Source organism: Hemicordylus capensis, chromosome 6, assembly GCF_027244095.1.
Source record: "Hemicordylus capensis ecotype Gifberg chromosome 6, rHemCap1.1.pri, whole genome shotgun sequence".
Classification (NCBI taxonomy): domain Eukaryota; kingdom Metazoa; phylum Chordata; class Lepidosauria; order Squamata; family Cordylidae; genus Hemicordylus; species Hemicordylus capensis.
Window position 1 is genome coordinate 132,914,317 of NC_069662.1, and position 13,232 is coordinate 132,927,548.

At 42.2% G+C, this 13,232-nt stretch overlaps 1 protein-coding gene across 2 annotated transcripts in view; it reads left to right on the forward strand.

Moving 5' to 3' along the window:
* The window catches only part of LOC128330079 (lanosterol 14-alpha demethylase), a 40,981-nt gene that overhangs the window by 11,180 nt on the left and 16,569 nt on the right, over positions 1–13,232 (forward strand). For both annotated transcript variants that reach the window (XM_053262346.1, XM_053262345.1), the window contains exons 2-5: positions 5,338–5,436; positions 7,638–7,814; positions 9,438–9,564; positions 11,977–12,151. In XM_053262346.1, the coding sequence (XP_053118321.1) occupies positions 5,338–5,436; positions 7,638–7,814; positions 9,438–9,564; positions 11,977–12,151 (578 nt within the window). The remainder of the gene's footprint in view (positions 1–5,337; positions 5,437–7,637; positions 7,815–9,437; positions 9,565–11,976; positions 12,152–13,232) is intronic.

Consider the following 13,232-nt stretch of genomic DNA (forward strand, 5'->3'; position numbering starts at 1 on the left):
GAAAGGAATACCAAAATGGAAGCTGGTGTTTTCTACCTCTTCCTGAATTAGAGAGTATTTTGTTAAGCTCTCTCTCAGGTGGTATTTGACCCCTTCTAGAGCAGCCCACATCAATCAGAGTCGGTCCCCATGATGTTGGAATGGCTGTTGTGATAGGGGCACATACTCCGTTTATGCTGGTCTTGTTCTGCTTTTGGGCAGAGTTGGCTCTATTACATATATTTTCGGAAGTTAGTTTGACATTATCACCTAAGGAGCTTATAGTTTTTATGTTAACTGAGGCTGGATTTTCCATTGCACTACATTGGAAGCATAAAACTATGTTGTTGACTTCTTGGCACCAGTCTTTGTGGCACATTACCATATCTGGGGAAAATTGACTCATATTATTCATCTTCGAACAGATCAAGCTAATTCTCCTGATTTTTCTTTAGGATCTGGTCAGTTTTATTCTGTTCACAAATCAAGATAATTGTAATTATTCTCCTCCATCTAATTACTTACATATCTGGAAGGATGGTTAATGGATGTTTTTATGTATCGGTCTTACTATTATGGGTATGTATTGTCTGAAAGGAAGAAAGGAAGAAAGGAAGAAAGGAAGAAAGAAAGAAAGAAAGAAAAAGATAGATACTACAGGTCTAAGACACCATTCTGGCTTCAGACACCAATCAACCAATTGAATATATCAAGCCTCCTGGCTCGCCTTCCGCAGAGGGTTGATCTCACAAAGAGAGATCCACTCCCCACAGGGGTGCCTAAGGTCCTCACCTTTCTCCAGGCTGGCCTAGACCTTCCTCTGCAACCAAGCACCCTGAGGCACCAAGCCTCCTCACTAGCCTTGGTTTTGCCATTTTTTCTTCCACTGACTTGGGCCAACCGAACCTGCGCCCACTCTCTTACAAATTCCTGGGGGAGCGACACACCTATCTCCTCTCTAGTCAGGCGTTCTTTGCCTGGAACTTCAACTGAGTTCCTAAATGCTCTCACGAAGGACTCCTTCGAGCCCATTGCTACCAGTCCACTGAAGCTCTTGTCTTATAAGGCCCTCTTCCTGGTAGCTATTACCTTGCCTCAAGGGTTTCTGAGCTAGGTACCCTCTTGGCACAGAAGTTATATTGCACCTTCCAGCTAGATGCAGTGCACCATGGCCTGAACACCACCTCCCTCCAAAAATGTCAATTCTCACTTTCATAGATCCAGAGTTGACATTCTTCCTTCATTCTGCCTTTCCCCTGTCCAGCCAGGGGAATGATTGTAGCACAAGCCTGATGGGCCCAGGGCTTGGCGTTCATCGCACCAGACACATTCACAAGTCCAACACCCTCCTTGTCTTTTTCCGTCTCTCCTCTTTGGGGAACAGAGTTTCTAAGGGCACCTCGACTGGCAGGATCGGATCATGCATTCACCTGGCCTACTCAGATCTCAACATTCGGTTCATGGCGCGATCGACCAGAGGCACAGCTACCTTTGTGCCCTTTTTTCAGCCCGTCCCACTATCGGAGATCTGCAGGGCAGCAGCACTTGGCCTTCCGCTGCTCCGTTCCCCTAGGCACTATAAGGTTCTGACCACTCAGCGGCACAGGCAGCCTTGGGGCGCATAGTGCTTTGACAAGGGGTTTGAATACATCCTTCCCATCCCAGGGATTAGTGTCTTCAGCTTGGGCATGTCCCATCCTGAGGATCTCCTACTCAGGGGAAAAAGGAACATTGGTCTTACTGTGAAGGGTTCTTTTTCCCTGTAGTAGGAGATCCTCAGCCCCACCCGGATATATTTTCGGGAGGTAGAGCTGCACAGATGGTTAACGGGGCCAACTGAAGGATGGGCCTGATTGGGGACGGAGGCAGTCCCTCAGGAGTAGACTCCTAGGCTGTTTTTTGCACTTGTCTGTCTTATTCTCTAACCTCTTGTCCGAGTTCTTCCCACTTTTTTCTTTACCTACAGCTTACAGAGTACTTACACAGAGCTCTCTCCACTCAACATACCACCTCGCTCAACAGCCCTGGAACTGGGGTTAGGACGGAGGAGGCTACGCCCACAAACAAGTCACGTGGTCCAGTTCTGTCTCGAGCATGCTCAGTTCACTACCCATCCTGAGGATCTCCTACTCATCCTGAGGATCTCCTACTACAGGGAAAAAGAACCCTTCATGGTAAGACCAATGTTCCTTTCTCCCGCCGCCGTTCGCCATCCCGACACATCCCCACACAGTTCCCAATGCAGTCGGCCGTAAGAGAATTAAATATACAGATAATTTCTTTTTATAATTGTTTTATGCAATATTTTTATTTCTGTTTTATGCTACTGTTTTAATTGTTTTGTGTATTTTAATCTGTGCTGATTTTTAAATATTATTTTAAATTTTATACATTTATTAAAAAGATAGATAAATAAATATAGATACATACATATTCCATATGTTCCTTTCCCCAGAAGAAAAATAGATAGCAATCCAAAAAGATATAAATTGTGCTCAGAGAACTAATGCTGGGTACATTACAGATAGGTATCAATATCAACATACATTAGCAACTTTTTAGAAGGAATTACTGATACTTCCTCCACACTGCTATTTGGTCGCTAATGTTGTTTTAATAAAGCCTTTATTAAATGCTTATTGGTGTGTCTCTTTCCCTGCAAGAGATTAAGGCTGTGGGTTTCTCAGAGGCATTGGTGGGCCACTGTGTGGAACAGGATGCTGGATTAGATGGGTCTTGGGCCTGATCCAGCAGGGCTGTTCTTATGACTACCACTTAATGGTGCTAGTAGACTAGAAAGAAAGGCTGGCACAAAGTACTACAATGTAAAACCTGAAAACATTGTCTTCGAGCATGCACAATACACTTCTTTCCTCTAAACCTCAGGCTCCTGCTTCATAGTTACGATCTCTTTCTTGGCACAGATCTCCACAAATTTTATTTAGATCTAACAGCCAGCCCAAATATTTAAGAGCCACACACATGAAAAAATTACCAGATTTAGTGACAGACATTGTGGAGCAGGGAGGGTAAATGGGCCTCTCTTTCTCCCGTTTACAAGTAAAATACTTAGAACAGAAACGGGGCTCTCTGAGACAAAAGTTTTATTAAATAATTCTACCTCTGAATATCCTAGTCTAGGTCCCACTGTTACATTTCTAGGCACCATGGCTCCCTGGTGCCTGGGATCTGTCAAACCCTGCCTTGCTGTACCATTTAAAAAGTAAGGGAGATGGGGTTCTTGGTCTCCCCCCACCCCATTTTCAGCAGATCCCATAACCTGTGGGATGTTGTAGAGAAGTTATATTAATACAGGGAATGTTCTGGTTAGAGCAAGGTATGGGTATTTTCCTCACTTTAAACAAGAATTCCTCCCCGATCTTTTAATCTTACTGTTGCTTCTCATCCTTCATTTTTAAGAGGATCTTTCCATTATCTTCCCTCTCATTTTGAACTGTCTCCCTGCCAAGTTTTAAAAAATGATCTTTCCATCATTCCCACCTCATTTTTACAGCGATTGTTTTGTTACTCCCACTCCACATCCTAGTTAAGAGGTTTCCCCTATTTTTACAGAGAGATCTCCATTACTTCACAGCCCCACATTAACAGTAGGACTTACCCTGGAGTAAACAGCTGCAGACACAAGAGGCTCAGTAAGCCAGCAATCTCTGATCTGAACAAAGGTCAAGTTAGACACCCCGCTCAAACTTGATATGGTGGCTCAGCTGGTCCACACAGCTAAGGATGAAGGCAGGCAGCAGCCTATTTACTGCATGAAAAGATTGCTACAGGGAAGAATCAATCAGGCTATTCACATGCTCTGTGATGTGCACTCTCAGTTGATTACCCTGTTATAATGGAGATTTCAAAGGTTAATAACAAAAGAAATACTCAACTTCCCCCTGCCCCAAAGCATCTGCTTTGCATACAGAAAGTCCCAGGTTAAATCCCTCCATCTCCATGTAGGGCTGGGAAAGACTCTTACCTGAAACCTTGGAGAAGACACTGTCAGTCAGTGTAGACCAGGCATCCCCATACTGTGGCCCTCCAGATGTTGCTGAACTACAACTCCCAGCATCCCTAGACACAATTTTTTGTGGCTGGGTATGCTGGAAGTTGTAGTTCAGCAATATCTGGAGGGCCGAAGTTTGGGGATGCCTGGTGTAGACAATACTGAGCTAGATGGACCATTATCTGACTTGGTATAAGGGAGCTTCCTATGTCCCCATGACATAAGTTCATACTGTTCTATGGATCTGGATTTTAAAATTTAAAAAGTCAAGGGTTGGTGGGTTAGGTCACCCTTGGTCAAATATAGGTTTAAAAAGAGCTTCTTAGAGGTCAATTTCCAAGCTTGTGTATATCTTTCATTTCTCAATAGATTTGCATCAAATCTGGGCAGATGACACCTGTTGCCCAATGCCAAATTTAAGGTGGATTGGATAAATGGTTTGAATGTTATGACCAAAAGAATGTTCAGGGTTTATAATAGTGTAATTAAGTTTTTATATCTTACCTTAACAAAACAGGCAGTATTGTACCTGCATAAATTATACACCCACATGTTCTGCGCAGTTCAAAACTATCTAAACAGGCTTACTCCCATATAAGTATACACAGGATTTTAGCATTCAGGTAATATTTAGGCCAATATAACATTTGTAGTGAAATCACAATTTGCATGGATGTCAGGCTTCCTTAATAATGCTAATGCTAACAATAATGCTAATAATAATAAAAAACAATTTGCCCCATAACAAATTTATTTATTCATCATATTTTTATACTGCCTGATATGTACATCTCTAGGCAGTGTACACAATATAAAATATTTAGAAAACACATGATTAAAATACATAATAAAAACAGCATACAACAGTTATTAAAACAAATTATTAAAATTACTAAAATAAGTTTTAGTATGAATGAAGTAGAAACTGTGTCAGTTATTTACAGATTAGCATTTCTGGACTGTTGTAAAAAATACCGTACTAATGTTGCAGGAGAACTCCCACCCGCCCCCCGCAAGCTCCTGGATAATTTCTCACTTTTAATTTACTCTGAACACCCATCTGTAGACTTTTGCGAACACAGTAGGATACATTGTGGGATTATTGTGGTTCTCTTCCTATTGTATGTCCCCAATATCAATACACTGTACAGGCGATAGTTCTAGGAGAGAGGAGCCCAATAGCAGTTGATCCCACCTGATCATGGCGACCTCACTGATGATGCTGAGGACCTTACAGTTTGGCTTTTTTTTTTTAACCTTCCCCTCTGATGGTGCCATGCAGTCTATTTACTGGGGACTGTTTTTTACAAGACTTAGCAAAAATGTTGCTTATTTGTCTTCTGCAGGAGTATCCACCTTATATTTCATCAAATATTCCCTTCTTTGGACATGCAGTTGCATTTGGGAAAAGTCCTATCGAATTTTTAGAAAGTGCATATGACAAGGTGAGTTTAAGCATTAGTAATGTAAATGCTTTAAAAAATATATTTTTAATTGAAAATTCTTCATAGCATTATAACATTTTAAAAAACAAAACAAAGAAAAGAACTTCATTACAAACAAAGCCTAATGCAGAATACAGAGCATCCCAAAGTTATGTAATTGTAATGTATCAGTAGCCAATCTAGCAATTAAGTATTGCCAAATGAATTCACCAGTATATCATTTGTTGTACAAATGTTTGTTGTTCTTGTTGACATAATTTAATATGGGTGCATCATGTATTTATTAAGGAACATCCTCCTTGGCTATTCCCCTTAGATATTCTAGGGAAAATGCAGTACAGGTGAATCCCATCATCCATGGGGCTTCCATTCTCTGCTACAACCATGGATGATAGAATCGCAAATAATGGGGCATTAAGTCAGTGGGGCGGGGTGTGGGGGCTTAGGTTCCCTGAGGCTTCAAAAACATGAAGAAAATGATGGAAAAGGGTGGAAATAATGGAAACAATGTACCCTGCTGTGCTTCACCAGTTTGCAGCTGTCCCACAATGCGCCCCCCCCCCCAACATCTAAAATTGCCATTTCCTCATGATTTTCCTTGGGGGATTTAAAACAACAGATGAGCCACAAAATGACTCCTTTCCTTAAAATAGTGGCCAGAAATGACCTCCGAGGCAATTTCCCAGCACCCTGAAACCATGGATACGCAGGAATTAACCCTTTAAAACCCCTTTCCCCCTGTGTATGCTGAGGTCAGGTGTCAGTTACCCATCCGTGGATGCTGAGTCCACGAATTGCGAGGTTTACCTGTATATTAGCAATGTAAACTTGGTGATTCTTTAGTGATAGAATTATTCTGAATATTTGAGCTTGGTATTTGTCTCACATAACTATGACTTTCTAGGATTTTATTACATTTGTTTGAACTTGGGGTATTCCTAGCCGTTGACAGCAAGCCTATTTGACAAGTTGAGCTCATCATTCCTGGCATTTAAGTACAGTGGTCCCTAGACTTACGAACTACTTGACATAAGTATTTTTCGAGTTACAAACGGCAGTTTTAGATCCGGTTTTAGATCCGGTTTCCTCGACTTACAAATTTTTAGATGGGGTTTCCTCGACTTACGAATTTTACATGCGGTTTCCTTGACTTGCCTGCCTGTTTACTGCCTGTTTATTCTTGAAAAGAAATGTTCCTGTGCAGTTTGCAAGCCTTACTGGGGGTCTGGGTCTTTTTTCTAGGCTCCGGAACGCATTAATCCGTTCCCAATGCATTCCTATGGGAAACCGCTTTTCGACTTACGAACTTTTCGACTTACAAATGTGCATTCGGAACGGATTAATTTCGTAAGTAGAGGGACCACTGTACTATTAAGCACAGTAGATTAATCAGGTGATGCTTTATTGAACCAGCTTTTGTTGATTATGATGATATATGAGTTGTGTGTTATTTGAAATTCTCACTGTTATTGCCATTCTTCTACACAGGCGTGGAGCCAGCCGAACGGTGGCCTGCGTCCAGCCCCGCTCGGCAGCCCCCTCTGTTCACCCGTGCTCTTTATGTCATGCACACGGGTTCATGGCTTGGGCTCCAGAGGAGCCCAGAGCAAACTCCCCCCTCCCACTCCCAGGCTGCCGAGAGCCCGGGCGAACTATCTGCTAGTTATTTCAGGCAGCACAAACTGCCCAATAGAATGTTTTTCCCTTCCTCTTCCCCTCTGGAGGGAAGAGAAAGGGGAAAATGTCCTATCAGCCAGCTGACGCTGCCTGAAATGATGTGCTGAGAGCTTGTTCAGGCTCTTGGCAGCTCAGGCCACTCCCCCTTTGCATGTGCCCCATGGATGATGGAATTCACCTGTACTGCATTTTCCCTAGAATATCTAAGGGGAATAGTCAAGGAGGTTGTTCCTTAATAAATACATGATGCACCCTTATTAAAATATGTCAACAAGAACAACAACAATAAACATTTGTACAACAAATGATATACTGGTGAATTCATTTGGCAATACTTAATTGCTAGATTGGGCGTGGAGTTCGCTCTGGGCTCCTCTGGAGCCCGAGCCATGGGGCTTTGGCGGCCTTTTCCATTGGCGGCCCGGGTTCTTTGAACCCGTTCGCCCAATGGTGGCTCTGCCCCTGCTTCTACAGTTTTTCTGACTTTCCTCTGTTTTCTAACACTTGTTTCCCCCTCTCTACAGTATGGTCCTGTATTTAGCTTCACTATGGTGGGAAAGACATTTACCTATCTTGTGGGCAGTGATGCTGCTGCTCTCCTCTTCAATAGTAAAAATGAAGATATGAATGCAGAGGATGTGTATTCACGGTTAACCACACCCGTTTTTGGCAAAGGAGTAGCGTATGATGTACCTAACCCAGTACGTATATTGTTGACTGAAACAGTTTTATTAGTTTTTTTAGCTGTGGCATCACAGCTAAATGCAACTGTCATGCAACAGGCTGTCACAGTAACAAAAAGAACAGAAACAGCCTCAGTTATCTCAGAATGGTCCAACTGGAAACATTCAAGCTAATAACATTATTGGATTTAGTTGTAGAAACCAGAAAAGCAGCAGTCAGAATAGCGCTGAATGATCACCAGCTCTGAAATGACTGATACCATATGTCGGCATACATTGTATTAATTTACTGTTGACATTGTATAATTTACTATTCTATTAATTTAGTACCTTCAGCAAGAAATTGTTTGGTGCCTCTTTATAGACACTCTATTTTCATATTAAAATGGTTTCCCTAAAGAAAAATGTGTGCATGGAACTATGGTGAGGAGAGGTTTCCATATTGGCTGGCTAGCATGCCACTGCTGAAAAATGAAGGACTGAATGACTTGTTCCCTGTTGGGTTCCAGTAGAGTGAGGAGCTGCACACTTTGATCTTTAAATATTTGCACATCCATCAGTGCCTCCTCCCATTGAAATGAATGAGGAAAGCCCTTTCAAGCCTCAGAGCTCTATGTATGCATTGGAGTTTCTCAACCTGCAAACAACTGCTGTGAAATATTTGTATATTTATCCTAACTAGTGGGTGCAGTCTAGCACAGAGTTCCACTGATATCAGTGAGTTTAAGTGTGTATATCTATGCACAGGTATATACACACGTTTATATAGTGATAAAATCTAATACAGGGTTTCTTAACCTTGGGCCCCCAGATGTTGTTGTACTACAACTCCCAGAATCCCCAGCCACAAAGGCCATGTCTGGGGATTCAGGGAGTTGTAGTCCAACAACATCTGGGGGCCCAAGGTTAAGAAACCCTGATCTAATATACTGAGAAGTAAATTAATTTATATCTTGCCTGCCTCTTATTCTGGAGTTCTTTGTGTTAAGGTATATTCAGGTATATATACCTTGACCTGAACAGAGCTGTTATTTCTGATCTTGCTGATCAAGCATATGAATTATCTGCAACTGAAAAGGCTGTGATTTTTCTATACCAGACTTGCTTGAAATTGTGACTTAAATAGAAATTACAGTTGGGCTTGCTAATAATTAGACAGCTTGCCAAACTTGTGTAGCATTTGGTCTGCTGAAAAGTGTAAAGGCAGATGTGCACATAGTTTCCCTGCAGCTGTTGCACAGATGTAGGATTAAATATTTTGTTCTTTCCAGATGCATATTTATGTGCAAAGGAAGACAACAAGAAGGCCCACCTTGCAGTCCTTAATTTAGACCCCTTTTTATGTTATAGTATTGAGTCACAGTACCCTGGCTTCTGTGCTTTGACAGTGCTATTGAGCTGTAACAGTTAAACCAACAGTGTTGCAATAATGCTTATTTAAATGCAAATCAGCTAATTAGAGATAGTTCCAACATTTATTATTATTAACAATACTATATACCGCTTTTAAACACAAAAGTTTTCAAAGTCTGACTCTCCAATAAATGGGATCTAAAAGTGCTTAACTTTGTCTAGGTCATGGATAAAGGATACAAGCGAAAACTTCATGTTCTATAATTATGACTTTGCTTATTCTTAAAGGTATTTTTGGAACAGAAGAAAATGCTAAAAACTGGGCTGAATGTTGGCCAATTTAAAAACCATGTACCAATCATTGAAAAAGAAACTGAGGAATACTTTAAAGCTTGGGGAGAGAGTGGAGAAAGAAGTAAGTACATAATCTGATAATCTATGTTTGAGGTAGTGCTGGGCGGAGGGCGGCAGTGAGCAGCACCTTTAAAAGTAAAGCCGCAGGTCCTTACCCACATGATTGCTGCTCCAGGCAGCTTCCCCCTGTGGTGGCACTCCCAACAGCAGCCTGTGTGCGGTGATGGTGTGGCTCTGTCACTCACCTGATGGAGTAGCAGTGTGAGGAAGGCTGCTGGGGGCAGTGCTGCCACAGCAAGAAGCTGCCTGGAGCAGCTTTACTTTTAAAGGTGCTGCTTGCTGCCGCGAACTGCTGGACTGGTCCGCGGTTCGGCCAAACTGGACCGAATCACTTTGCTGGACCAGAGACTGATCCAAATTTGGATCACGGTCTGTGCATGCCCCTACTTGGAAGATAGAGGTGGCCAGACCAAATATAAAAATAAATAAATAAATATACATTCTCTCTCTCTCAAAACTGGTTGTGAATTTCTCTTTTAATTTGGTCTGAGTTGATGCTTCGTTTGAAAGTATTTTCAGAACCTATTCTTGCATTGATATGGCATACCTCTGATATACTATTTTTACCCACTAAGTGACTTTAGAACTTTTTCCTGTGGAAGGAGTGCCTGGAACATGTTCTGTTGTAACAGAAAATGCACATGGATCAAGATCCAGCGATAATTTGCTAAGAACATAAGAACAGCCCTGCTTGATCAGGCCCAAGGCCCATCTAGTCCAGCATCCTGTTTCGCACAGTGGCCCACCAGATGCCGCTGGAAGCCACAGACAGGAGTTGAGGGCGTGCCCTCTCTCCTGCCATTACTCCCCTGCAACTGGTACTCAGAGGCATCCTGCCTTTGAGGCTGGAGGTGGCTCACAGCCCTCCGACTGGTAGCCATTGATAGACCATTATTAGAAATTCATTCTAATAATGCTTGATACTCATTTTCAGTTCTGATGGAATGTTCACAAAAATATGTGTCTACACACAAGAATCAGTGTTTGGTTTTGAGGTTCCGCATATCTAGGCTTTTGATTCAGGTTCCTTGTCTTTCCCAAATTGAGTGTAACCTGTTTGAGCTCTTTTGGTGAGATCCTTCTCCAGGAACCACCACTTCTAGAAGTTTGGTGGGAAGGGGCACTAGGGATTGGACCTCTTCTGTGATGATGCCATGATGAGAATGGCCTCCCTAAGCATAGTCACCAGTCACCTAGTCAGATAATCACTTAGATTGTCTTCTAGGCATCAAGTTGAATCTGTTTTGTTGGGAAGTAATGATATAATTTTTATCTGTGATGTTATTTGCTGTTTTGTTGGGCTGCTGCTGTGCTGGTTGGTGTTTTTTGTTTTTTTTTTGGTGGGGGTTTTTTTTTGGGTGGTTCCAAGTAAGTGTGTGTGTGTGTGTGTGTATGTGTGTAGTATTTGTTTGCTTAAGACCAACTGGTGGAAATGTCTCCATTTGGGATCTTTCTCTGTGACAGTGTGAAAGAAACAAGTTCTAGTAAGAACTAATCTGCCTACTTTTCTTTCACTATCACTACAGCTGGACTAAATTTGGTCCAGATTGGTCAGGCAATTCACAAGTTAGCTCACTGGCACCTCAAACATTCATGCATCTGCCATCTTGAAGCGGGGGTGGATGACATCATTACAAACTATGGCCTTGAGGTGTCCCTGTGGGTCACTCACTACAACTGTAGCAAATTTGGTCCAGATTGTTTAGACGATCCACAAATTAGCCCTCTTACACCTCAAACGTTTATGCGTCTGCCATCTTGGATTGGAGTGAATGGCATCATCACAAACTACACTGATGAGGTGTCCCTATGTGTCATTCACTACAACTGTACCAAATGTGATTCAAATCAGTGAGACAGTCTACAAGTTATCCAACTTGCGCATCAAATGTTCACATGTTCCCCATCTTGAATTGGGGTGGATGACATCATCACAATCTATGCTGTTGAGGTGTCCCTACAGCTGTAGCAAATTTGGTCCAAATCGGTTAGGCGGTTCACAAGTTAGCCCACTTGTGCCTCAAACATTTATGCATCCGCCATCTTGAATTGGGGTGGATGACATCACCACAAACTACGCCATTGAGGTGTCTCTATGTGTCCTTACAACTGTAGTCAAATATAGCTCATATTGGTCCAGACATTGCAAAGCTGATGGGACAGACACAATGCCGGGTGATCTTATAAGCCTACTGGAAAGTAGGCTAAAAAAAGATGAACCCTCACCCCCATGCATACTTTTTTTGGTAGGAAATTCCTGTTCTGTTTCTCCTAAAGCAGCGATCGAATAGTTAAATCCATACAGATATTTAGACCTTTTCTGTTCATCAGATTCATTTAATTTTGTAGATAATTAAATTATTGTAAGGTTTAACACTCTAATTTGTTACCAGTTTTCCTCTTCATTCCACAGACATGTTTCAGGCACTTTCAGAACTAATCATTTTGACAGCGAGTCATTGTTTACATGGGAAGGAGATTAGAAGCATTCTCGATGAAAAGGTGGCTCAACTGTATGCCGACCTAGATGGAGGATTTACCCATGCTGCTTGGCTTTTGCCAGGATGGCTGCCTTTGCCCAGCTTCAGGTACTAAACCACTCAAGCAGTTGAAAATGTAACTTATTGAATGAATGTATGTATGATAGATACGTCATAAAAATCTGTTTCCCAAGTAAATATAAATAAGTTTTCAAGGCTCCCAGTCCCTTTAGTGGGCTGAGTGACTGTGTACTGCTTTGTTCATCACAAATCCCTCCTTTTAGCATTGACTGTGATTACCTCTTAATCATGAATCCTCCCTCCCCTAGCTGCCACCACAGAGCTACTGGGACCATCTTGCTCCTAGGAGAGACAAGTGCAGTCTGGGCAGATGCCATCATCCAGTTCCCCAGGATCCAGCTGAGGTGGCCTCTTCCTCCCCTCAGCTGCTACCTCAGAGCTCTCTGAAGGACCATCTTGTTCTGAGGAGAGGAAAGACCCACGCAGCCCATCAGATGAGCTCATATGGAAAGATCTAGCACTTGAAACATCTATTTCCTGCCTCGTGGTGGATGTGTTTTTGTGGATGCTTATGTTTGGAATGCTTTGATGCAAACAGCTTTGAGGGGTGGTCTATAAATGCCAACAATAAACAAATGGGACTATGGCTGGATCATGCTTGCAGTTCTGAAATAAGATGCAGTTAGGCAGTAGAGCAAAAGTAAAATACGGCAGCTCCTTCTCAGGAATCCTGAACAAGTGGATAGGTGAGAATTTTTCATGGTTTAGTTATTTATGATTCTGAAGTGAAGGTTTAATCTCCTTAGGGTTAGTAATCGTGCTCAGTTGGTATGGATATACCCCTTTCCTTTAAGGCCGCTCAGAGGAAGGAGAAACTTGCATGAGAGACAGTTGGTGACTGATGGGAAAGGTCTATATGATCCTGCAACCTGCTCCTGATCCTTTGATTATCTTAAGACATCTGCAGTAGTACAGTACTTTGGAATAAATTTGATTAAGTGCAGTCAAGTTGATGTCAACTCTGAGCTACCACATAGATAGATTTTCTCCAGGATGATCTGTCTTCAACATGGTCTTTAAGGTCTCTCAGTGGAGCATTCATTGCTGTCATAATCAAATCCATCCACTTTGCTGCTGGTTGTCCTCTTCTCCTCTTTCCTTCAACATT